This window comes from Seriola dumerili, unplaced genomic scaffold, assembly GCF_002260705.1.
Source record: "Seriola dumerili isolate Sdu_G_001 unplaced genomic scaffold, Sdu_1.0 BDQW01000331.1, whole genome shotgun sequence".
In the NCBI taxonomy this organism is placed as follows: Eukaryota; Metazoa; Chordata; class Actinopteri; order Carangiformes; family Carangidae; genus Seriola; species Seriola dumerili.
Window position 1 is genome coordinate 2,181,872 of NW_019174586.1, and position 27,834 is coordinate 2,209,705.

Sequence of the window (27,834 nt, forward strand, 5' to 3'; positions counted from 1 at the left end):
CACACGCACACACACACACACACACACACACACACATCCACACAGAGGAAAACTTAACTTTTGATAATATGAGAAAAATCTATGCTCCCAATAGCCGTGACTCTCTCTCTCTCTTTCTCTTTCCACTTAAACAGGTATACGGTGTGCACACCACAAAACTATTGGTGAATTATTTCTCAAAGTCATAACAAAGAGTTTATGCAGATTTGTTCAGCACCCTGCTAAAACTTTAAAAGGACAATAAAAACTATAGAATTCAATTCTTGGAAAAAAAAAAAGCTGAAAGTTAAGGCTGACTCATGTGAGGACCTTGCATCAACTGTAGAGATTAGTTTCGGTGATTCGGGCAGGAGATGCACAACTCTCTCTGCTCACCTCTTTAAACTTTGACTGCATAAGTTAACCTGCCACATGATGCAAAGTCACTGACCTATATTAAAACTGTGAAGAAAAAAAATCGAACACTCTCGGGTTCACGGCATTGTTAATCAGTGGAATCAACAGCTGCCACAATCACACATCTGTCTCCCATGCAGGCAGGCTGGTAGAGTAGCTGAAGTCATTTCGCTAAGGTTTTAGACCCTGGCTGTGAGTGCAGTGTGGTACAGTGTGCGGTTGAGTTGAGGTGATTGCGTCTGGTGGCTGATCTCTCTCCAGTGACATTTACAACAGATCCGTGTGTTTCTCTTGTAGCTGTCACAGCAGAAAACTGTAGAATAGATTAAAGCAAACCTGCAAATCTCTCAAAATGAGCTTGTGTTTCCGCTACACAAACTAAGTAAAATGCAATGTGTTGAAAAAAATAAGATGCATGAGGTACTACATAAAGAAATCTATGAATTCATCCCTTAACTAGTTCTTATTCTATATGCCTCTTTATCTTAACAATGTGTTTATATGGAATCTATAAACAAAGCATAGTCATTTTTAGTCATAGATATGACTATATTTATGACTATAAGTATAAATATGAATGTATATTTATAGTCATTAATGCTGTGAAATCAGAAAATCCCATTAAAATCTCTTAATTTCTTCTCTCTTGGAGGTATGTGTTACTACAGAGTCCCCACTGATGAAAACAATCCTAGTTGAGACTGTGTTGTGCTTATCCTCCTTAAACATTTCCATCATCCTATCCCGATGTGCCTGCTTTTTGTCCTCTCTGCGGCTTGCAGCCAGAGTGCCCTATTCGACTTCTCTCCACAAGAAAATAACAAACAGCCAATGAGGGCCAGGAGGGGCTAAAGGTCAGCCAACAAGAGAGCTCTGGTTGGGAGGAGGGCAATCTAAGGATGAGAAAAGGTGCTGGTGGGCTGAATCCCTGGAAAAAAAAAAAACACAAAGCAAAAGGAAAGTAAACACAAGGAGAAGCGTGTGTTTTTACATATTTCCAGGTAAATAACATGTGCTGGGCATGTGTAAATGTATGTAACCTTTGTACGGTGCGACTCAGATGTGTGTCTCTACGTCAGTGTAGCCAGGCAGGATGTCTCCATTGGAGCAGCTCTTGGGCTCCTCCGCTAGTGGCGCAGAGGGCAACATGTGGGCAGTCGTGGATGTGTCATCCGGTGAAGCTGCTGCCTGGCCTCGCTGGAGCCGGGAGTGTATCAGGGGCACAAAGAAGAGCACCACGCCCCCCACGATAGGAGGCACCCCAGCCAGGGAGAAGGCCACTGTGTAGTTCCCAAAGTAATCATGTAGGAGACCTGGGAAGTGGTGGCAGGGGGGATACATATATTGTTATCCTGTCTTCACTCAAGGAATCCCTCTGAAACACAGTGTCTGTTTCACTAGGAGTCCCTGATGTCATCAGTGACAGATAGGCATCAAATTTACTTTTTTCCCCAAAGTGTAATGAGAAGATCAAAAACACTGTTATGTCCGTAAGTTTAAGGACAAGTGTGTCGGATTCAGAAGCATCTACCGGTGAGGCTGTCAACTGCAACCAACTGAACATCCCTCCCCTCACCCTTTCCTTTCCGAGTGTGTGGGAGAACCTATGGTGGCCTTCAGGTGACGTAAAAGCGCATTAGCCTGTTCCCTATCGTACCATGTGCCATGCATACGTGCACATATATGCACAACAGCATGTGGGCAGAACGATTCACATCCTGCCGTTGGTTCTGTACAACATCATATCGTCAGCACTGAATGCAGTGAAATTTCCTTAGACTTTGCCGGCTATTGTTTTGTCTGATCAATGCACTTTAAAAAGGTCGATTCAAGAAAGTAAGCTAAGCTCTATTATGATCTACTAACAGATGTAGCAATGCAAGTTACGGCCACAATAACTCTGTCATACATTATACATCATATATTTATAGTAATGAAGGCCTATACTCATTCCCCACCCCTGTGCACCCTGCAGGGTTGTGATACAATACAGCAGTAAAACCTCACCCTGTCTGTACTGTGTATATGCGCAGCCTATATTTATCCACTTGAGCTAAATCAAACAAACTCTACCTACAGCACAGACCAGTGGGAGGGATGTGCACTTACAGTACATTGTTGCCTGTTACATATATGTGCTTGCTCATGAACTGTACAGAATGTACAGAACAATATATGTTCCTACAGCAATAATTCCCCTGTGCAGTGTAAGTCTACACGTTATAATAATCTGCCTCATGTCAAGTACGCATGTCTAACTACAGATGATAGGCTGGCACTATATTTAGTTGGAAGGAAAACCATAAGCCAATTGAAACCACTATCCTGTCCTCGATGTCTGAATACAGTTCTTTGTGTGGACACAAACAGTGCATTCATTTGGCCGGTTAGTCTCTTATAGTGACTTCCCATATGCACTGGATCCCTAAAATCCTATGATTTGATCGTAGTTACTGAAAAAGATAAGACACTTTTCAGACATAAAATGAGCAGGGACGATAGGGTAGAGGGGTAGATAATTGATAAGATAATTGATAATTGATAAGTTTTTTCTCTAAACTACTCTCCTTCTGGCCTGCTCCCCCCTTCCAGTTTCTGCTGCCTAACTGCAACACACATTCTCTATAAAAAATATCAACTATTCTGCTAAAATCAATTAACTAATCACACATGAAGCCGGGATATTTTCAGTATTAAAAAAAATCCGCAAAAGATTATAATCTGATTGAATGACTGAATTATTTTCTCAATTCATCAATTTATTGTTTTGTGTAGAAAATGTCAGAAAACAGTAAAAGTGCACACAGAAAGTTTTCAGAACCTAGTTTTTTTGTTTTTTTTATCAACAGTTTTACATAGTTGCAGATTCATTTTCTGTTAATCAACTATTCTACTAACTATTTCAGCTCTAGTATAGAGTATAGTAGATGTAGTTTAAAACAGAAATCAGAGTTTGTTTTTTGTAGTAAATGCAGTCCCGGTATGTGTAAGAGCTAAAAGTGGTTGGAAACACAAAGCACAAGGATGCCTGAGTCATCGAATTAACCGTCTGCCAGCAATGGTCTTCTATATACTCCTGTTAATAGAGAGCTCAGCAGAGAGAAGGGGGAGGCAGAGCAGACAAATTAAGTTGAATTCTGAGATCCTACCCTGTATGTACTTTTTTTTCCCAAGACAAAACCCTGGAGGCAGCCTGCAGTTGGCTAAAAGCCCAAACCTCTCTAAATACAATTCGCTGTACAATCCATCCTGCCATGCATTCGTCTTACCTGGTCCCTACATCTTTTCTATCCCCTTTTTCTCTGCTATTATCAATCACCTTTTTGTGCACTGTTATTGCTGACATCTTGACGTCAGTGAAAGGAGCCAGATCAAAATGTTCCCTTTGGTATATAATGTATAAATGAGTGCTTTGTTGTGAAAAAAGAAGCGTTCTTCTCACCAGCGATGGGGGGACCTGCTGTCATGGGAAGAGCCATGAGGCCTAGAAGGTAGCCTATGGCCTGTGAGGCTTGCATGGGCCCAACTAGCTCGAACGCTATGGGAGCCATTATGGTGAGGAAGCAGCCGTCACACAGCCCCAGGAACACACACACAACCACCAGCCCCTCGAACACCGAGCACTGAGGAATCATGATGGACATCAGGCCCAGAGCCATGAAGGACACCACCTGAAACACACGGCGAGAACACAAGCTTTCAATGTATTTATAGTCGCCGTTCATTATATTGCACTGAAAACTGTAAGTTAGCTCATTTAGAGTACAACCTCCAGCTCGAAAACTGGAAAAAAAAGTGATACTGAAAACAGTTTCTTTGCCATGAAAATGACTTTCATATTATTATTATATTTTTTAGATTACAGTAGTTGCTGTTTACTACCACCAATTCAGTTCATGTAGTATGAGCAATGTGGGCAGGAACATACAACCGAGGAACTTTTATACATCTCAGTCACGTCATCTGTTCTATCGGCTGAGAAAGATATTTATATCTGTCCTTTGAGCTTTTGTTTACTTCTGCAGAAGTCTGCCTGCCTGTTCGCACAAATCTGAGCAGTCACATTATACTGAGCTCCGACTTCATGATTAATACTGTGAACTGTGAGGGAGGGCTCTGTTCCTTGACAATGAGCCGAAGTGTTACCTTAAAACCCTTCATAATTACCATATTGTAGGAGAAATCAACTCTTAAAAATACAGTGAGTGTTCAACTCTGGATAAAAGAAAGAAAAGAACAAGCCTTTCCATCTGTAAAAGACTCCACCGCAGCCAGTGTGTTTCTTTATTTATGACAGCAGGAGAGAACCTATTGAGCAGCACACAGTAAACACATTATCCTGTTCAACAGAAAAGATGATCTCTGCACAATTTAAATGGCCAACAGGGCCAAAGGGTCATTATAAACATGTATCTATGCGTGTTCATATCACATACAGTTGCACATTTTAAACATGTATGTTATGCAATTTCAAGGTTTTTAATTAACCTAAGATTCATTATGCCTCTGCTGAATCACTGTACATGTTTATCAACAACATGCAGCGTGAGTGTGCTGGTTCTGGCCAACTCAGTCAGTGGATTATGTGTACATTTGCGTTCTGCAGAAATTGCGCACATATACAGCAAGAAATGACAAATCCTGTTTGTATTCTCCTCTAAAATTGCTGTGAATACATTTCCCCCTTCTATTTACACTGAACTGAATCTTCCCTATCATTATCTAGGCCAGTCATTTTTCGTGCAACAACAACAACAAGGTTCCACAAGTGTGTGCAAATTAGTATCTGAGTTATGTTTATCTGCAATCTAATGAGACATTAATGACACTGAATCACTCTAATTGCAAATAAAATTCCAATGTTCAACCACCAGTAAACACTAAATTAGCGTTTTAATAGAATAACATTAAACAGATATGGATTCAGTGTGATAATATGAGTACCAGCGTACTCGGTGTTGAAAAAAAGAGACTTAAAGCACAAATGTTAATAGTTAATTTCAAGTCTTCTATTTCAGGTCAAATGTTATATGCAGATGTTTAATTTCCTCACCTGCATGTAGACCTTTTGAAGACCAGGAATGAGGTCACCAATCTTGCCAAAAGCAAGGCGTCCCACCCCGGATGAAGCTCCTATGCACACCAGGAGCACCCATTCCTTCTGGGTGTCCTTGAACTTTGTCTTCACAAAGTTTATCTGAGAAACGAAAAGAAAGACAGGCCATGGTGCTGTGTGAGATTTGGCAGTGCGTAACAGTGGATAATGGGATTGTGCTGCATGAGAAACACTCTAGAAGCTGCCAATAATGGATGAGTGAGCAAAGATACCACACAACTTGCTGTTGAACTCCTTCAGATGTTTTTGTGCTCTTTGCCTAAGAAGTCAATGACCTCATAAAATGGGTGTGCATTTTGGAGTGGTGGAATTGTCCATCCTTAACCCCAAAGCCACGGTCTAACAATAACAAAATGTCTTCATCCACAGACTTTTGGAACAGCAGGACAGGAAGACCCAACGCATATAGGTCAGACCCTCCCACTCCCCTCAGCCCTGACCCCCCAATTCAGATCCAAAACATGAAACCGCCCTCTGAAGTCTTTCCTGAGCATGCTGGTCCTTGTGAAATATTTGCTCTGCTTTGAAGGGCTCTACATTCATCAATGGCCATAGGATAGGCATGTTTAGGGATACAGAGAGGCCATACAGGAGAGGTTTCCTGAGGTGGTTGAGCCAATACAAAGGCCGGGGCTGTGTTTACATCTGGGCCTGGGCCTGAAACAACAGGCCTGACAGAGGGAGGCCGGAGCTGGAACATCCGACATCTGGATAGAGGGAGATCAACTTCACAGCTTCCACGCTGCAGCTTTACACTTCACCCTCATCCTTTACTATCTCACTATTTCACACCAGAGTTGGTCATAGTTCGTGTACAGATTTTGCAAATATACTCTGGCCGACTTTTGGACTCTAACCGTTATAGAATGCAAAATGATTGTACTTTGGGAGTGATTTGATTTCGTCATACCCTTTAGCAGTAAAAAAAATAATGTCAGTGTTATTTTAAATGTATTGTTAAAAGAAAGGAAAACAATGTCTTTTGAGAAATACTCCTTTTCCTCTCAGCCCCTGGAGGGGTTTGTCTTTGTTTGATTGACATCAGCTGGAAGGCTGAGCCCCAGCAGGAGTATAAGAGACAAAGTAACAAACCTGTCTGTAGTTTACAAGCCTTAGACAGTGTGTTGTCAGGAGTCATGCTGACTCGTGTGAAGTGATATTTGCATATAAGCTGAGCAGCTAATTAAGTATTTAGCCTGCAAACTCATGTTAGCAGTGCACTTTTTCCCAGTTGACGTTTGCTTGTTTGGTGGTTTTTTCAACCAGTTACAGGATGTGACTCGTGTTCATGTCATGAAAGCTAATGTGAGTTGTTGTTGTTCAAAGTCTGTGGCTTGTGTTGTGTAACAGGCTGCTGCCTGGCTGACAAAATGATGACGTTGCCGATTTATGCATGGCTTAATATGAAGCGCTTACATGGACGTAACAGAGAGCTATTGGTATTAATGCAAAAATAGGGGGCACCATCATGAAACTATAAAATGCGAAGTATGATTTTCTCCCTTTTGGTTTCAGATATTTACTAGAGAACACAGGACAAGTGATTTACAGAGCAGATGTGAATGCTGTAGCAAACACAACCATGAAATGAACCATGAAAGGACACTTAGCTCTGTCATCAGAAACCTGGCAGCTGATGGTCAGTCACAGCCATTATTCTGACAAAACCCTATTATCATGTCGATAGGAACAAGTCAGATCTTTAGCTTTCACCGCTCATATACCATGCTCACATGCATTCCACTGCCCTTCAACTGAGCCCTATAGAAAATGAATGGCATCAGACAAACCACGGTACAACAGGACAGCTCTTACAACAATCTCCCTCCCTCTCCACGTCTCTCCATTCCCCAAGTAGGGACATCATTTTTTATGTCAGACACATAATTGTACAACTCGGACCAATCAAAACCATAAACCTTGTAATACCAATGAAAAGGTCACAGTCATGTACCAAAAATACCTACGGATGTTATAGCATGTATTCTATATTAGGTCACGTTTTAGCACAGCTGAGATGGATGGAAGAGTGTAAAGTACACAAAGCTTAGTATCTACATGCGATCTTCCATTAACATCTATCAAATATAAACAAAATATGACAGGCTGTTTTTACTCTGGTGCTATTTGAGACAGAAGACTTGAACTGCCTTGGGTTTAGTTAAGCTAATTTACGCCAGGAACACACAACATGTAACTCTTCTATAAGCATGCCCATGAGATGTTCTTACCAGATGGATATATGGCACAAAGTAGCCCAATACAGCTGTAGCTACTCCAAACGCCCACACCCGGTATGTCACATTGTGAAACACACGCAGGTTGAAGTATTTCCTGAGCCCAACCAGAACTCTACTCCACCTGCTCCCACCCTGATCGGTAGCTCCCGACTGGGTTTGAGGTCCAGTAGGGTCAGGACCCATACCCGGTGGTCCCATGCCTCCTCCAGCAGGCAGTAAAGGTTTGAACGTCAACGCCAGCAGAGCCTGGACCAGCATGAAGAGGCTTAGGATCTGAAAGGTCCTGCTGAGGCCCAGAGGTTCCACCACCTTGTCGAGCAAAACCGGGAGGCCCATAGAGAATAGGCTGGCACCGGCTGTGACCAAGCCATTGGCCAGGCCAAGGCGCTGGCGGAAGTAGTGGCCGAGGATGACCAATGAGGGCTGGAAGGCGAAGGAAGAGCCACAGCCGAACAATATGCCATATGTGAAATAACGAAGGCCTAGGGAGCTGCAATAAAAGAGAGGAAGGAAAAGGAGGAGTAAAGTAACAAAAGAGAACAAGAAAAGAAGAGAGGATAAGATGATAGTGACGATAAGATGTTGAATATGAGCAGAAAATCATTATGAAATAACTCAATTATTATATGTCCAGTTGTTTTTCTGTAACATTAATTATTGTATAAATTGAATAGGACAACAATCGATGAAAAGATGATTAGATATCATGATTTAGTGGAAGGCATGCCACTAGACAGTGTAACAAAATTATCAAATGGCATGTCATAGTTTCCTAATTTCTGGGAAAAAAATACCTGATGACATTTGAAAAAACCCAGAAGGTCATCAAACAATCTGAAGGAAAACAAAATTACCTATTTCCCAAAGTGTGGCTCTGTTTCCTAATCCACTATCTATGTTTATGTCTTGGTTGAATTTTCAATGATAATTGTCTCCTTTTTTTTTTTTTTTTCCATATTTTCATACAAAATGTTTGGGTGATACTTTTTTTGTATTGTGTACAATATAGCAACGACATACTCTATTTCATTTCCAGCACCTGGATCAGGAAATAAAGCTGTAATTTCAGAAACAGGTTGAAAATCTTTGGTGGTGTGCAGCAGATGGATTACTTTTTCATCCAGATGGTTAGACACTTTGACTTTGAAAATTCTGGAAATTCCATCAGGACTACAGGCAGTGTTATAAACAATTTTCTCAGTTTTATCCAACAATACTAGGTATTTACTTTGAATGCTAACAGTAGGTCTGTGACTAAAATGTGATAAAACACCAGTGGCACAGACTGGCGCGGAAACAAGTGACGTCTTTAATAAATGTACACTAACTTACTTTGCAAAGGATGTACTGAGCAACCCTATAAAAGCCAGCAACGCCCCGCTGACAGCCGTCTTCCTACAGCCAAAACGGTCGGTGAACATGCTGACCACAGGTGAACAAAGGAAGATCATGCCCATGGCCAGGGCCCCGACCCAGGCTGCAGAGGAAGAGGAGAGGGGAGATAATTCATCATCAGTAATATGTAGAAATGTTGTATGTTGTAGCTAGAATCAGAAATAAATATAAGACAATCTTCTGCCTGTTTGACTGAGGCTAAAAGCCCATGCAACATGAAATGTGTGTGCTGTAAATCAACACATGGAAAGATATACAGGATACAATTCTGTGCAATACAACTGACATGAGGACAATGAGGAGAAATGGACTCTCTTTCTTGCATTGAAACAACGCACTATATCATTTGCCTTATGTAATCTTTCAACAGTTGCTACAGTTCTTGAAACTCCCCTTACTAAATCATATGCAGTTGGAGGATTTGCCTTTACTACTATATAATGTTATACAGTCAAACAAATGTAGTGTATATACAGCCCCACTTGAAACTGAAAGTATGGAACAAAATTGTTGTAGAAGAAAGATGAGAAAACAACACTTTTTAAAGCAATTTTATAAAAAAATAAATAAATAAATAAAAAATAATTTCCATATGGAAGATATTGTATGAAAATTAAAAAGGCATCTGCTGCTGCACTTGTGTGCAAGTCTTCATGATTGGCTTCATTTCTTTGACGGTTTGAACATGTGCCACCTGTGATCTCAATGGAGGTCACAGTATAAAGTAAATGTGTGCTTCATGTTGAATCTTGCACCTACGCCTACATTTCATAACTCAGACAGCATGAATACCTTGATACCTCTCTGTGACACTCCACCATCTGATGTAATTTGCTATATAGATGTATGTAACTCTGCTCTTTATTGTGTCTTTGCTTGCATCATGTACATCAGACACACTCTATAAGATTTTTCTCGTGGGGTACAAGCAGATCAACAAGTGGATCAAAGTGGATAGTTCTGGCCTGTGGTGTAACATCCATCCAGTGTTAAAATATAACGCGCCAGAATGATCCAGCAGAGACACTGCGTACCCTGAAGTGAAAACAAACAAATGTCTGGGTCCAGTCTCCTGGGGAGCAAAGGTAGCTTTAATGTCTACCGTAGTGTCTGGGCTGTGAGTCACACTGATCTAACAGCTCAATGGGAATGAGACCAGAGAGACCGATAAACAGACGGGTGGACTGATTTACCTATTTACACACACGTACAACAGTCTTTGTTGTGTGGGTTGTCATTAACATTCTGTACTATACATGTTGTATGCATACATAGTGTACACTACAAAGTTACATTTTTTGCAGTTTAAGGGTGGGACTGCACCTCAGTCCTCCTATAGTTTATTTATCCAAATGAAACAAGAGAGAATTCAGCTATTCAACCTTACTCTCAAACTCCCACCACCTAGCAACTTTCTCTACAAAATGTTCAGAGTTTCATCGTGAGGAGCAACAGAAAACACTTCATCGATCAAGGTAAAAGCATATGGTTGTTAACACATGTTGGCGTAACCAACATACATAAAAACACATATATCAAGTATACCACTGAGGGAGAAATCAGTTGCATGAGATCAGATTAACCCACTTTACTTCATAAGCCAGAGAGTTTGGGTTTGGCTTCCCATAAGCACCTTAACATTACAATTGCACCACATTGCACCACTGATCTAGAGAGCTAAGAACCGTTCTCTTAAGGGACTTAGTATCCTTTAAACTTAGTGTGTGTCAGATTATCTAACATTGTCTGTAACCCTCAACCTCAGGTCTTTCTGAGGTTGCAATCGGTTTCAGTATCCACCAAATCCTGAAGGAAATAGTTGGCTCCTCAGCTGTTAAATAGCTCACTTTGTTCACCAGATAATCGCTAACTTTACCTTCCTGCTATTTGGTGCTGGGCAAATGATGTCTGGGGAGCTTTTAGACTTTTTTTCCACAAAAAAAACATCAACATGCTGTGGCCGAAAATGACACTGGTGAGATCTATGAGAGTGTATCAAAACTGTAGTTGGGTTACAATTCTCTGTTGGTTCATCACTACAAATGAAACCTTTAAAAGCCAATATAAAAATAGTAGATTATAGCAGCTTTAAATATGCTGAACCCTTAACACTCTCACAACTGATCATGGAGCAACAATGTTGAGGAAAAAATCATGTTATGCTGTGCAACACATTTAATCTGTTTAGCTCTTTCCCCATATTTGCCCTGAGGGCTTAACATATGTCTTTTTGCAGTGTGGAAATAACAAGCTGAAACAGCACCACAATGGAAAGTATTAGACTGCTCTGTGTATGTTTTGTAAAAGAGTGTAAATGTTGCTCAATAATCTCTCCAGTTAGGGCTACTGTACTGTTTAGATGACAAAACATATGCATACATACAGGAAGGTAAAGTTGATGGTGGCATCAAGGGAAAGGCCAAAAATGACCCCCATGATTACAGTGGCGTCCACATTCAGTGGCGGGGTCCTTCAAAGGACGTGTTCCACAAGAATAGCCTGCAGCTTCAAGAATGTGTGCAAAGACAAATGGCATACAGTCAGAAATAAAACATACCGCCCTAGAATTGAATGACATACATGCATAGCTTTAAAAAGTTAATCACCCAAAAACCTCAGCTCAGCTCAAAACTTCTGACAGAATTGGGTTGATTTTAGTTTGGGATGCAGCCCTCTGGTGCCTGGAATCTCAGAAATGAATAGCCACAGTCTTGCGTGCTTCTGGGATCACTTTTAACCTTCACTGGTATTTCTCCAGCTTCTCATATTCTTTCTTAAAGGAATATATGTCTCAGCAATGGAGTAAATGTGCAACTGACAGCACTAATGCTTACCACCAAAGAGAGAGATAAAATAAACATCACAGATTACAACTTTAAACCAAGGCTGTTATTTCATGTTTGTGGTCTCTCCCTGGCTGAATATAATGTTACAGGGAGATGTTATAGAGTAATGTGGAATACTGAATAGAAAGGAACGAAGAGCAGCATATTATTGAAGACTAGGCACACGTAAATAAGGGCAAGGCTTAATTTCCAGAAGCTTTTTCTTCAACCCTTTACCCAGCTTCAACAGAGCCCTCTGCCTCTTCGAGAACTGGTGGCGCCAACAATCTAGCTCTGAGGACAGCAGTACAGCAATCCTAATTGCTGGTTGTTGTCATGTTATGATAAATTATGCAATCACTTTGTCTCAAGCCTGCATCCACAGGTTCATGGCTGGACCAATGTGGAGAGGATGGTTACAGTTACATTTCCTGGGGTAAACTCTACAACGTGCAACATACAAAAGCTAACAGAACTGCAGACCCATGTCTCTTTCCTCCACTCTCTTTTCTCTTTTTCTGGCCAACCCAGTCACCGAACCCCCATTTCCCTCTGGCCTGGCACAAGCAAAGGTCTGTGAATAGACTGAGAGGAGCGTACTCATTAGAGACAATTAGGTCTGAACACTTTCAAACAAAAGAAAAAGAACACAGCGAGGGACACTGAGGCAAAATGAAAAGAGGTGTGTGTGTGTGTGTGTGTGTGTGTGTGTGTGTGTGTGTGTGTGTGTGTGTGTGTGTGTGGATGTGTGTGTGTGTGTGCAGTGAGGGGGGGTTTAAAAACAATCCCTCTTGTTAAATGATGGATGCAGTTTGACAGCAATAGAGAGACAGAGAGACTACAAGTCCCATCTGTACATTGGTGGAACAAACGTCTTCCAGCAGAGACACGCTGTTCTATTTTAAAGACGTAGTGTCATTTAATGCACTAAGAGGTTAACCAAGGTTACTTAGTATAGCTGGTGTAGGACGTACAGGCTTGTAATTTGTGGATATCTTTGTTTTGTGTACTACATATATTTTTGTAAGTATGTCAAGTTGTTTTATGGCAAAACAAAACCTAACCAAATCATGTAAGTTTGAGTAATGCCAAAACTATAGCGTATACATGCTTGAACATGTGGCTATTAAGACTGGTCTGCATCATGAGTACATAACTGAATCTGGTGCCAGATGGGTCTTACATCTTAACAAATATCTTGCATGCCAAACAAACCAGCTTTTCTATTGCCGTGAGAACACTAACACTGAGTCATTCATGTTATTCAGGTCTTCTCACTGTGTTCCAGACTGACATATGTGATGGAACAATTACCTCACTACTGCAGTTGCAATATAGAGACAAAGATTAAGATCACAAAGAACTGCAGCTGTTTACGACAGTAGCAGCCACGGTGCAGTAACAAAGATCTGTGATAGTGTGTTGGCCCTATACTCCGGGACATTGGATTTCAAATGAAACAATGAGGCTAAAGTGCCAAATTTCAGCCTTTATTTGAGGGTGTTAACGTTCACATGAGATGATCAGTGTTGGATTTCTAGCTATTTAGCCCCTCAGACAGCAAGTAAAACAGGAAGTACTTTCAAAGAAAACTGTTTACAGCATGCTCTGTGGATTATTCATTGTTCCTGGAAAGAAGTGTCGCTGTTGACTTTTTCAAATGTTTTCAACACTTGGAGCAGAACCAACAAAATGTTATTCACCTCCAATTTATTTGGCATCAGCAGAGACACATATCTCTAAACTTGGGCAAATAAAACAAAAACTATCTGAATAGATAGATACCACTGCAGTAAGTAGGAAACAATATTTTTTTGGAATTGGATTGAATCAACCCTTTAAAGTTGAAAGAAATCCACATAATCATTGTTTTATTTCAAATCCAATGTGCCAAAACAATCAAAAACAAATGACTATCCAAATGCTTTCTGACCGCAGTGTTTGTGTCTAAAACAATTTCCCATAGACACACAGAGGAAATATTCTATCTGCTAAACAATGCAACATATTGTGTTCGAAACTGTCTTGGGTACTCACAGTTATAGCAACAATGGCCGTACGTACTTTGGCAACATTAAAGGAAACACGAAGGTACAAGACTATAGACTTGGTACGGAAGCCCATTCCCTCAAGGCCACATGAAATGCCCTTAGCAGGTGGTAGGGGTGGACAATGTGTTGTTGTTTGACATACATGATAATTTCAACTGAAAAACACACACTACTCAGTGGTATTACACTGTAGGAATCTACCAAAATAGACTTTTATAGCACCTTTGTTATGGTTAAGAGCGTACACTACCCAAAGACTATAACTACGGTTAGCTTTAAAATTATTAACAAGCAGGTCTGGTAGCATACTAAGTGATGACTAAGTGTAGCTATAGTTCTCTGAGGGATATTTGATACTTTGCGGACTGTAAGCCTTGTTTACCAGAGAAGAAGCCTGCAAATGTTTCAGGCGAATCCTCACTTAGCTTTTTAGCTTATCTTAGCTAATTCCTCGCAGGTCACCACTATCAAGCCAAATTCAACCTTCCTATAGGCCTATGTATATTGCTGGATACACCCTCTATGAGTACACAGTGAGAGCAGATTCTTCATTTTGAGACATTTCAACAAAACAGTGCACCATAAGCTACCACTGTGTGAGGGTATTATGTTCATAAACTCTCATCTTAGCTTCAGTTACCTAAATGGCTACCACAGAGTGCCTAAGGTCAGTTTGTGGAGTATTACAGATGTAAGACAAGTCATTTGGGGGACCAGCTGCCACAGTTATGTTCAAACAACGCGGCCTCAGTCCACGAATGTGTCTGACAGCACGAATCTCTGCATTCACCCCTGTTACACTTTCTATTTGCATTTGCACCTGCTGGAAAACTGCCTATAAATAAATGCATAAACTTTATTAATGAACCCATATTTAAAAAAAAAAAACAGTTTACCCCTATGTTTGATTACCTGCTTGTGTGTGGTGCCTTTAAAGACTATGATCTGACCTGAACCCATTCCCCTGCCCTCTGGAATGTCAAAAATGCCACAGTACTCCCTGATCTGCCAACCTAGGATTTCCAGCTACCCTGGAGATACTGAAGAAATCTGGGGCAGCAGAGCTACAATGTAGCACTCCACAGAAGAAAGAAGTCTGTTAATGAGAGGTTTGCTTGAGACAGCACAGACACCTGTTAGAATATTCTATTCACTGAGTTGATATTTGGCTTTTGAGAAATATCAGCCATTGAATGTTTACCGCATCTGATATGATGAGAGATTACATAATGACAACAGCTAAAGAAACACAGTGTTGAACACTGCAATTATGCCTAGTTTAACTGTTCATTTGAAGGCTGCAGGGATCCCTGAGTTTCCCCCGCCACTGGAAGGGTAGGACCTTTAAAGAACAGCTAATTCTATATGATTTTTTTTGTAGCCTGTGTTTCAGTTCAGTTTCAGTGTCCCATAATGTTCTAAACGCTGTTTCTCAAAACCCAGGCCTGACACTAATTCCCCCTAATGTTTTGAGTTCATAAATACCTGCTACATATTAATAATCAACAGCTTCAATACATAAATGTTTAAAAGTAATATTGATTTTACCCTAATACTGATGATTACCAAGCCAAATAACACAGAGACAAGGTTACACAAAGAGGACAGCAGAGAGATCAAACACAAAACTGGACATTTGAACACACCTTAGCGATTTTGGAAAATTTCATGAACACATAGTAATCTCTGCCTAGTTTTACTTGTATGTTGCCACTGTTATTGCACTCACTATGAGCTATTCTTAAGTAGTTTATATAATTTAATGTGTGTCAGCACAGAGGCACAGAGGTGCTTGTAGCCTTCAGAAATCTTTCCATTTTGTAACATATAGTGGTAAAAGGCCGGTTTCCTGTATGTAAGCCCAGGGCTAAGAGCTTGTTTGTGGTATGTGCATGTAATTTATATATTATCAGTGACTTTTCAACTTTTAATGGGTAACTCTCTTAATGCCCAAACGCTGCTGTCAGTATGATTTATTGTCTGTCCACTTAAGACTTAAGTTAGAGTGGAAAATTACTTTTACTGATGGAGCAGTGTTACTAATGGAGCCTCAGTTACATCACTCTCGCCCTGATGTCTGTGAGCAAGACACCAAATTTCTTAAGGAAAAAAAAAGAATAGAGGTGATGTTGCTCAGTAACTTCAGTACTAAACTGTATAGACACAAATAGGACACACTGTGTTTGGATGAGCCTCTGTTTCTTTGTTGGTTTTTTTTGTCTCATTAAAGCTCCCTACTGTTTAACACTAGGGACATATAGATGGAAATCATTTCTGGGATCAATGAAAAATTAATCACTCGCTCACTCAGTCCCTTTCTTCTGCCCCTTCACACGCATTCCCAGTTTTGCAAACTCTGCCGCAGCAGAGACAGTGCTGCAGTCTGAACTTCTCTCCCACATTTGCCGCGCCCATGTTCAGTCACACATCACCTCACAAGGGGCTTACTCCCCACTGATTGTAAAAGCACCACAGTTTTTGTTTTTGATTTGAAAAGAATGTTGTGTTGGATACTTGAACTCAGTACACACCTTGACATACCAGCATTTTCGGACCACAACAGGGATGAAACTTGACCGTGCCATGCTGTGATCAAGCAAAACAACAACATCTGCAACTCATAATCCACTCACCTCTCCTTCATTATTTTCTTTTGTTGAAAAAAAGGCTGTTCTAATCCCCCACCTTGTTACTCCTGAGCTATTTTGAAAATCTCTTGTTTACCCCTTAAGGCTTAATAAATACTCAGCATAATCAAGCTCAGTATAAAGACCTAATGGTAATCTCTGATCAAGATTTAATTACAACTCAGTCTTTTCTTGTCACCTCCTCACCTCATGGTCCCACGGGTTTTTTGCTTGTGAATCAGAAGTCCTGTTTCAGGATGTTCTGCACACGTCAATTTAACTTTCACTGACTGCACCCTCTCAGACTGGCTAGTTCAAAAGGAGCCTTTACAACTGTGACTATTATAGCTAAGCTGTTCCCCTCTGTTTTCTTCTGTTGCTGAGAGGAAAAGGTCAGGACTCAGCCGACTCGCTTAATCCTTTCACATATGAGAAAAACCAAGAATTAAAGCCAAAGAACGGCTGGAGATGAAATCCTCAACAAGCCAAAAAAAAAGGGGGAAAAAACAACATAAATACCTTGATAGCAACTGCCCTCTGTTGCAACATATTACCTCTGGTTTCACATGACTCTTGAAAAGCAACTACCAGTCCTACTGTTTCTGCTCTCAGGCTCAACATGTTCACAGTTCTGAGGTTTTCTATCACACAAAACCTGAACATAATGTGATGCCTTGTCACGCTGCCCACAGACACAGCAATTTCCTCAAAATGAATTAGAGATGACAAGGTGCAAGATACCATTAAAGATGTTCAACTTACATAAAGAACTCAAACGAGTCTTTGGTTTATTTTCTCTCCCCCTGTAACTGTCTTTACACTGACAATAATAAAGGGTTGAATTTGTTCCAGGGAACAGTCTTAGAACTGTAATCCCTTCCCACATCCTGACCTTAACCTTTGCTGGTGATTGTGGGACTTGACAGGAAGTTCAGAAAAATACCCACTCCTGTTACATGCTACTCCCCATCCTCAAAAATATTTCTTTCCACTAAAATCTGGGCAGATGGGCGTACAGCTTTACACCAGCTCCCGTTTGATCAGAACCAGCAGCTTGCCCAAGGAGAGGGTCTGTCTCATTCCTCAGATAATTATTTATTTAGTGAGTACTTCAGGCCAAAACAAGAGGCCAGTGCTCCAATATGTAACGCCATGAAGGGACCAAACCTCTGGACACCCAGACTTCAGAAGTGCTCCAGAGACAAAAGCAAGAAAATGTCAGTTCCCTATCAACTATTGATGGATCATCAGTCGTTGCTCCATGATTTTCAAACTTTATCTAGAGACTAATTTATTTGAATAAAACAAGATTGGGCTGTCTCATTCCTTAACAGTGACATCAGATTTCCACATTTCTACGTTATGGATTTCTTTGTCTGCTTTCCATCCTGCCTCCCCCATTACTCTAAATCACACTCAAGTCTGAAGTACCCAGGAAATAAAGAGAAATTATTTGAATATACATCAGTGAAAGCCTGTGATATAATCCTCAGCAAAATGATTTAAACTGAACCATGAAGGGAAACAGAGGGGTGAACACTGGCCTTATTCTGGTCATGTACGTCAGAGTCAGTGGTAAACAGCATCTTTTTTTGTTAATATTAGTAACTAGAATTAAAATATCACAAAGTCTTTTAGCTCTTTTATACTATATGTGGCAGAAATGTCTCCAGTTTGAATCGGCAGGTTATTTTTGCATTCACCACTTTGATGAAGTTACTTTTTGTCACACTTAATAAGGGCAGTATGATCACAGGTTTACAGAATGTTAAAATGTCTGCAGTACATTCACATTTCTATGACTTTCTATGTAACAAATTTCAAGCCTGTCAGGGAAAGACTTTATCAAAGGGCCATTTGTGACAAACTGAAATGGATTTGCAGCAACTGGTTAATAGATTTAGAAAAACAATGGTGTTAGTGAATAGATGACAAGTACACTATTAGTCAGTTGAAAGCCGGTTAATCATTTAACATCAGAGATGGTGCTCTCCAAAACATGCAACCCAAAGGAGGGTTAAGGGGCATTTTCAGAACGCATGAAGAAAAAATAATGCAGACATATGTATTGCAGAGGCACATATGTCATTTGACACTACGGTTAGTGTGCCACTTTAAGTGCAGGGTAAACTCACTTGAACTCAGAGCTGACCCACATCCATGAATGAATCATGAATGTATGTGTGTGACACAGTATAGCAGCCTATACATGATCAATTGCTGGTGTTACTTAGATAAAGATGTCATTTGTTTTTGTCATGCTGATGGTCTTTCCTATGATAATCACCCAGTGGTGATACAAGTTTCCCATATTTTAATTTTTCATCGATTGTAACCAAGCGTGCACCCAGGACAAAATGTACTTGTGTCCACCAGTTGCTGTGTTGTTTCATCTCACTGTCCAGTTCACCTCAGCAGACAGTATGGTACTACTCACCCACTTTGAACTGAGTCGTCTTGTCTCTTGGATCTGCATGCTCCTGTGCAAGCATCAAATGCAGGATGCCGAAAGAGTTTTGAATCCCGAAGATCGACCCATTGCACCAGGTTGCAGCGAGAACCACCAGCCAGCCGAAACCTCCTTCGGGTGGGACGAATCCGGCACCGTCGCCGTGCTGCTTCACCTGAACCCCCGCCTCGGAATCAGAGGGCGGCTTGCACCCGGCCTCGATCAGCTGCACGGTGCTGTCCTCCTGCACGATTTTGCTCTCGCTGCCCGCCGCCTGATCATCCTTGCTCCTCACTGCTTCATGGGGAGCATCTCTCTGCTCCATCTGGGGATCTGCAGCCGGCTGCTCCGTCCGGCAGGCTCCGCTGGACGGCTGTGGTTGATTATCTACCCCGTTGATCCCCATGCAGTCTGGTCCGGTGGTGAGGTTACTGTGGGTTCTTGGCGCACATGCATGAGATATAGGTCACTGACATAAGAGCACCGATTTGAGAAACAAATTTGATTGGCTATCTGTCAAAATGTGTAAGACAGACGGTCCTTTACTGACAGACAAGCCTTACACGCTGCATGTAGCCCAGGTCTGAGCGTCAACTTCAGCGGTTAAACTCCAACCTGCAGACGTTAAATGTGTCATTCTGGCCGGAGGTATGTCTTTTTCCAGGAATTAGCAGGCACCGCCTATTTCTCCTTTTAATGTGAGCCTGTGTTTCTAGGAACAGCCTATAAAGACTGACACTATGTATTTACTTTTGTTGGCTTCCCTGCTCAGTGCCAAATGCAGATCATCAACCTGTGAAAACGTCCGCTCAACCTCGACACCGTATCCTCCCGTCACGCAGTCCGCATACGGTCCGCAACATCCCGCGGTCGCATAAGAAATTATCAGGCGCTCCTCCTCTTTCATTCGATGTCTTTACACAACGTAAATGTGAAAAGGTAGGCCCGTGTGGGTCCCGGAGGCTGTCTCGGCTCCAAAGTGTCAACACAACTACGGCCGTCATTCAACCGCTCCCCCCCGCCTCCTCTCCCCGGCGGATGGTCGATGGGAACCAATAGTGGAGCTTCAGAACCGTTACGGTGTAGCAGGGGGACGAGTTTATACTTCGTGTCTTCTCGGATTCACGTAAAGAGCCGAGTATTTCTCGGACTACTGGGATGGTAACTACACCCTGTAGTTAATCACCGTCAGCGACGTCCCTTAAAAGCATATCTTCGGTTCTAAAGGTTTTAAAGGATACGCCAGCACGTAGCTACACTCACTGTTTTCATCATGGAGGGGGGTGGTGTTACTGTCGTTTACTTCCATCCAGCCACTAATGGTGTCTCTCTACACTTGACATTGAAAATCTTTGTCTTCCATCAGTGCTGAGAGTCTACTTTGGTTTAGACACAACGTCATTGTCTGTGATTGTAACGGCGGAGTATTTCGATATTAACAGCTACAAACAATCAAGTTACTTAAGTCGTTGCTAAAAAGTCGTAACTTAAAACTGTGGTGCTGTTGTGCCTGCTTTAATCGTTTCCTGCCCCATGTACAGTACCTGATATTTCCTGTACATACTGTACCGGGAGTAAAAGGCTACTTCCAGGTTCCCGCCCATTTCTGGTCTAACGCTAGCTAAAAAACAGATGGAAAGTAACTAAACAGGCTATATTTTCACAAATACTTGTACTTTACTTGAGTGTTTCCAATTTGTGCGACTTTCACTTCTACTTCACTCCATTTCAAAGGAGAATGTGGTTCTTCTTACTCCAGTGCAATTATTTGACATCTGTGGAAGTGACAGAAGTATTTAGATTTTTACTAAAGTAAAAGCAACACAACTGTAAATACTCTTAATTACAAGTAAAACTCCTGCATTCAATGTCTTCCTAGAGTGATCTATAGTTACTAGTTCCTAATGCAGATTAAGACTGTAAAAAGCAAAACATATTCATCACATTTACACAATGCCATGTACTGTTACAGTATTAAACTACCCAAAAGTATATAAAAGAATAATAAATAAACCAAACAATAACCGATAATAATTATATACTTTTAAGTAGAATTCTAAATGGAAAAGTTTCACTTGTAATTGATTACTGGTGGAAGAAAATTGTAAAACTAAAATACTATAGCACAGAAGTGTTAGAAGTAAAATGTGCTTGAATATCAAAAGTAGCTACCCATGATACAGAAATCTCTATAATAATGCATTATATTTTCTAAACCAATGATATGTATGTAATATCTCAACGTCCAAATATCTAACACATATCTATAGTTGTAATACAAAGGTAGTTGAGTAAAAAGTAAGATATAACCCTCTGAAATGTAGTGGAATGGAAGTATGAAGAAGTGTAATATATAAATACTAAAGCAAATTATTAAGTATGAAATACCTAAATTAAGTACCTCAAAACTGTACTTAAATGTACTGTTTGAGTAAATGTACTTCCTCTCTTTCCATCACTGTAACTGAGTATTTTATCACTGTGGTATTGCAACTTTCATTCAAATAAAATTTTCTTCCTTCAGCACTGACAAAAGCACAACATTTTATAGACTAAAATCAGGCTAGAATGATTATTTTGTTTCTGAACATGTAGGTCAACCGAAGAGTTTCTAAACAAAAGCTGCTCTTCCTCTACTGATTCATCCTTATGAGATTAGAAGGGTGGGGGCAGAGTGAGTCTCCAGGCAGAGATAATTAAAGGGAAAGAATTTCACACTTCAGCAGTGTTCTCAAGTGAGTGAGCAACAAAAACCCCTGCTCGAGGAAAAACTACATTACAATCCTCTTCGTATGGCCTATGTATACTATGTGAGGGTTACAACATGACAAAAAAATTTAACCGCAACATTTCAATCTAAATTTATTTTTTTTAATCTCATGTGTGTTTGGACACTATTTCTGCCTATCCTATCAGTCCATTACATTCAAATTAATAACCTCAAATAGGCAAGAACCACTGTTTTCCCAGAGATACTACGATGGATTTTTAAAAATTCATCTGGCCACAGGAAAGAAAGTAACAGTAACAAGCGTTTACCACTAAGAGGAGCTACAGCCCTGTGTAAGGTATTGTTCAGGACTGCAAGCACAAGTGCAAGGTTGGAGGTCACCCAATAGTTACATTCACTGTAGTTAATCCTACAAAAGCTTTCCTAATATGTTCAAGGTTCAATTTATTCATGAATAAAATCATGAAAATCTCACCACCCCCATCCATATCAATCAGTGCTGACAAAACGTAAAAGATTAGCCATTGAATAAACAATAGATAACAAAACTATACTGAACAATAATTATATTCTATATTATTTTTTAACTGTCAGTTAAAGAACCACTTCAAACCCCAGCATGAAAAACTAGAATTGGTACAATTAGTAAGTACAGAAGACCTCTGGGCAGGTGGCCTAACCCTTCTGTTTAATATAGGCTAAAAAGGCCTTGACCTAGCTGATTTCTGCTGCTTATAATTCAAGAGTTGTTTTGTGACTTTTTGCTGTCAGTGATCAGTCAGTGCCCCTGTTCTCTTATAATGGTGCCCTAGGGTGTAGGCCAGCTGTTATTTCATAGTCATTATTTCAGTGATGTGTCCAACATTGACACCATTGAAACCCAAATGACTGAACTAAGGGGACCAATTTAAACTCATTCAATGTACATCTTCATATAAAGGAAAGTAGATTTATTGTGACTGAGTGATATTAACAACCAAAAACATGCTGGAGTATATACTGTAAATGCTGATTATGATCTAGTGTAGTCCTGCAGTCACACTGGAAGGTAAGCAACACTTATAGTATGGCCAGCATTTAGATTTTCCAGTCACACCTCAGGGTTGTGTAATCTATGTGAAATGTGACACATTTTGTTGCTCATCATAAAACATTTGAGACATCTCAACATGTGATGTCTGTGTTTGTTGCCATAATATCGCTACTTGATCCAGTCAAAAGAAATCCACTCTGTATTATTTTGTCAAATGAATCGGATACGTGAAAGAGCATTTAGCAACCCTTCCAAAACAAAAGGTTAATATTACTATTACCCATTTCACCTGGGTGGAATTCAACTAGATTCAACTGAATTCCACTTGTATGTTTATTTTCTGACAACCAGCCTACTCTTCCAATATTACATTATGATACTCAAAAAAATCTGCTCTGAAGTGGTGGAATGTGACACCTCATCATCAGATGGAGCTGCTTCATCATCACATGCCTGTTTCCAATTAGCCCCTTGAGGAACAGGCTACATAAGATTGCATGGCCCATTCTGGCTCCAGGGGCAAAAATAGCAGTTCACACAACTTCACAGAGTCTGGTTACAAGAGTACCAAAGAATTCCTTTTGAATGAAATGGGGGCAAAAGTGGGACACAGCCAATGGTAGTGCTTCCTGTTTAAATTGGAATACTTTAAATCCTCAGAGAGGTGTGGGTAGCAGAGGGAATAAGCATCTGAGAGAGGCCCACACATGTCTGAGTCTGAGAAATGAAGGCTGACTTAGTTGGTGAACATGAAAGTAGACGACTAAACAGATGGAGGGGAATTCCTGCCTTATATGACTCTAATTTTATTGAGCAAACAAAAGTATCTGGTTTCAGTGAGAATTTACAATGCTCTGGTGAAATTGTGCCGCTGTCTACAATCAAAAGGTTGATGGTGGTGATATGTACAGATTCCTGTCTAGTAGCATGCTCAAACACGCTGCGATGGTGGGAGCGGGAATGCGCAATGGCAGCATAGTCATTATCTAGAGTAGTATGACTCACACCTCATTCAGCTTCCTTTATTCCTCTGGGGCCTTGGAATCACATTTTTTTGCAAAACTTCAGCACACGGGGCCTCTCAATGACAGCAGGAAATAATACAGAATGAACACTTTCTCCGTAGTGATGTCGCCCACTTTTAAGTAAACTATTTAAAAGTTCAAATGTGAGCACTGTGGCATCATCAGTTCATGACAGCATGTTTGAAACTGAAGACAAGGGTGTGAACTAGATCAGTGAACTGTATGTGCCTGCCTCCTTTGCTGTGCTTGGTTTCATGTGAGACATGAGTTTAGACATTCATCCTGGAATGACCCACCTAGAGTGTTACTGAACAAACTGCTGCCCATTAGTCACTGACTGCCTCTACTACTGTCTGTTACATACAAATTGTATGTATGACATAAGCTTGTCCTTTTGTCCTTTTGTTTTTCTTTGTGCTACGTGATAAGGACGTGGATCCTCAGAGCTAAAGTACCAGAGCGGAGGAACTATAAAGTCGATCTGAAAAAGAGGCTAGAGATAAGCTGAGCATTTCACACACGTCTGTTTGCCTCAGCCTTGTCCTCTTCCTTTATTTGAACAAGCGAGGAGTTCTTTTATACTCTGGTGTAATCCTCCCTACACACAAGTATGTGCACTTCAAGTGGACATACATACAATTGAATACTTTTATATTATATTATTAATATGAAACTTTGCTCATTCAGAAAAGCAAGGTCAGATGTTTCAGCACTCAAGCATTATTACTGTCACAAATCCAAGAGTATAATAATATTGTACACTTACAGTTGGAGGTTAAAACGCCTCGTGGGAGAAACGGCCACATAAAGCTGTGTGATGAAATACCAAATAACTGCTACTGTGCTGGAAATGTTTGAAAATTTCAGCGATGAAAGAAGTTGTACTCAGAGTACCTGGAGACGGATTGTCTCGTTCAAGGAATGAATGAAGGTATGAATCTCATAAATCTGTGATAAGCCACAGCAACCTGTACCACCCAGTTGCAGATGGGTTGCTGAAACTTATCAGTTCCTGATGTTGTGGACAGGGGGACAGACAGGGTGGAAGAGATGGTTGTCTCATGCAGCCAAAACAACCCGAAGCTTAAAGCTGAAAAAACAGTAGGGATGAGGGTAGACGTCATGAGAAAATCCCCTCTCTGTCACCCATTTATAGCCTTGGCTACAGAATATACACATTTCTGAATCTTCCGCTGGAATGTGTTACATTATAAATACATGGTTTTAATATATACATACTATTATCAGGCTTTTTATTGCCCACCAACCCAAAGTAAACAAGTCTGCAGTCATGCCAGCGGCTCTATGAGGCTATACACAACAGTGCTTTGAGCTAAATGCTAACATGCTCACAGTGACAATGTTAATCTGCTGATGTTTAGCAGGTATAATGTTCACTACATTCTCCATCTTATTCATCATATTTTGCGGGTGTCATAAACCAAAGTTTTGGACAAGTTGAAGTTTTGACTTGATATCATGGATGAATGTCTGTGTCAAATTTTCCAGTAGTTGTTGAGATACTATTCTAGAGGGAAAAAAAATCAGTGGATCACCAAAATGATTATTCAGTCATTCTTTTAGCATTGTGCTATTGTCTTCCAGCCTGGTCCCTCAACACAAAGGAACTCACTGAGCCAATAGCAAGACTAACATAGCTTATAAAATCCATGTCACTCTTCCCCCTTGGCCTCACAACTGTACTGCATTTTCCCATTCTGATGCCTTAACTTTTCAGAACTACACAAATAACAGTCATCAGATTTTACTTTCTCTGTGCAACACTTACTGCTCCACTTCACACAACACAAGACAGCAATGCATATAGGTAAATTTCACATGCATATATCCCCATGCTGGCTTACAACTATGTCCAGTTTTAACTCTTGTGTTATTTTGGTGATTGTTTTCAGTTTTAATTGTAACATGATGGCCACCTCATGGTGGCACTATAAGAAAAGTCAGTGACTTGCTTTATCCTCTGGGGACATTGAATGTCTGTGCCAAATTCTGTGGTTATCCATTTAATAGTTGTGGAGATATTTTGGTCTGTAAAGAGGTCCCAAGGGGTGGATTGACCAACCAACAGTGACACATAGTCCCACAACGAACAATTAAAAAAATTCCTGGGAAATTTAATGATCAGGGGCCAACCTGCTCTACCATCTGTGCCCCCCTCAGTTTCATGTAGAAATATGATCAGTTAAATAGACCAATCTGCCGCGGGAGGAGTAATTGTACTATTCCACTTTAGTTCATCTTCTCAATGTCTGGCACAAAGCAGCCCACCCAGCGTAGTAGATCACGGCTCTGTGTGTCATGTAGCTCCGAGGAAAAGATCGTTTGGATGTAACATGCCCTCCATGTGTATGACATGACATGAGTCAAGAACTTCAACGTCGTGACTGATGTTTCTCACCCAAGGCACCACCTTTTTCTGAGCATTGCCACATGGTAAATGTCAGAGAACTTCAGCTTCTCCCTCAGAGGCAGTGAGCAACAAATTTAACAAAGAAGTTGTTGCAAAGGGCTTGTCTCTTCTTCACAAATATCTCCCTAATGCTCCCTTTAAACAGGCACATATGTTACCGATTTAGGCATGGGAGGGAATCTAAATTGTGACACATTTACCAGAAAGCAAAATTCAGCTTTAGACCAGCTTGAAATTGTTGGTCATTTTATTTCAGCATTTTTGCAAAGTTGTAAATTTTTGAGAGGCATATTACATGTGTTATCAAAAGCTGCATAGGCTACCCCTCAACTATCCATTAAAATTAAGTGGGTCTAGAACTCAGTTTTTGTGTGTGATACTTTTTCTCATTTTGGATTCAGTCACGTTCAGTCTTAATCTGTACATCTGTACAACCATGCATGTACTGGACACACAATCTATGAATCTTCACACTGCATTTTCTCCCAATTACTGTAAGTACATAAAATCCAAATAAAAAAGTACATAAATCTGCTCTGTATTTCCTGCTGTACTGTTTAAATGGCTATAAATTTAAGTCTCCCTTCAGTGTTTATTCTTCTCTCAATAATTTAGTGTTTCTTTCCACTCAGCCCTTATCTTGTGAACATATTATTACATTATTTGCCTTTATATGAAGTTGATTTATATATGCAAGTGCAACTTCTCACAACCTCACTTTGCTTTATGTTGCTGGTTTTTCTCATGTACATGTACTCAACAATAAACAGATTCTACGTCAGCTCAACTGAAATTTAAAGAACGGCATTTATTCTAAGAAAAAACAGAAAAAGTCCCTGGGATTTTGTTTCTCTAATCCTTTGGGTTCTGTAACTGGAAAACAAGGAGGCTCCAGCCCTTGTACTTTGACTCTCATCTGTTCAACGCAGGCACTTGGAATAAGAAAGAACTCGCCCACTTTGCCAGCTTCACCCCATAAAAGGACGAGAAAAAAGAAAGCTTTTATCGTCCCCCTCCAGCTTGTCACAATGGTGGCTGCAAGAGGTGGAGGGGGTCTATGATAAACACACATGCATGCATTCTTCATCCCCCACTCTCAAAGGGACACATAAACACACACTGAAGTGACCTTGTGTCCTGTTCATTTCACAAGAACACCTGCAGAGTATGCGGGGTGTTTATCTCTTAAAAAAGTTATCAAAAACAGACATCTATACCTAGAGATTACACAAACACATACTGCAACAAGCACAAGCCTGCCTCCTGCTGCTGCTCAGCAAATTAATATGCTGAGAAGCACACAGGCATGGGGTGACACACACACACACACACACACACACACACACACACACACACACACACACACACACACACACACAAAGTTTCTTGACACAATAATCGCAAGAATTCCACAAAAAAAGAACTATAAAGGCGCAGCGATGGCTGGTTGGAAACCCTGTTGAGACAGAGGGAGAAGGGAAAAAAGACAGAGTATGAAAGAGTGGAGAGGGGAGG

At 40.6% G+C, this 27,834-nt stretch overlaps 1 protein-coding gene across 1 annotated transcript; it reads right to left on the reverse strand.

The window, feature by feature from the left end:
* slc16a2 (solute carrier family 16 member 2) lies at positions 1-20,070 on the reverse strand. Its single transcript, XM_022759950.1, has 7 exons — positions 19,088-20,070; positions 9,085-9,229; positions 7,744-8,242; positions 5,450-5,593; positions 3,839-4,067; positions 1,437-1,709; positions 1-1,324 (listed from the first exon to the last, which is right to left on the reverse strand). Exons 1-6 carry the CDS (start codon positions 19,503-19,505, stop codon positions 1,453-1,455), a joined length of 1,692 nt encoding a protein of 563 aa, XP_022615671.1. The 5' UTR covers positions 19,506-20,070; the 3' UTR covers positions 1-1,324; positions 1,437-1,452.
* Between the last annotated feature and the right edge of the window lie 7,764 nt (positions 20,071-27,834).

Coding starts and splice junctions, on each gene's coding strand:
- slc16a2 (XM_022759950.1), bottom strand. CDS start 19,505: ATGGGGATCAACGGGGTAGATAATCAACCACAGCCGTCCAGCGGAGCC. Junction 9,230..19,087: donor GACGACTCAGTTCAAAGTGG/GTGAGTAGTACC, acceptor CTTCCTCTGCAG/CCTGGGTCGGGGCCCTGGCC. Junction 8,243..9,084: donor CTCAGTACATCCTTTGCAAA/GTAAGTTAGTGT, acceptor CTTTTATTGCAG/CTCCCTAGGCCTTCGTTATT.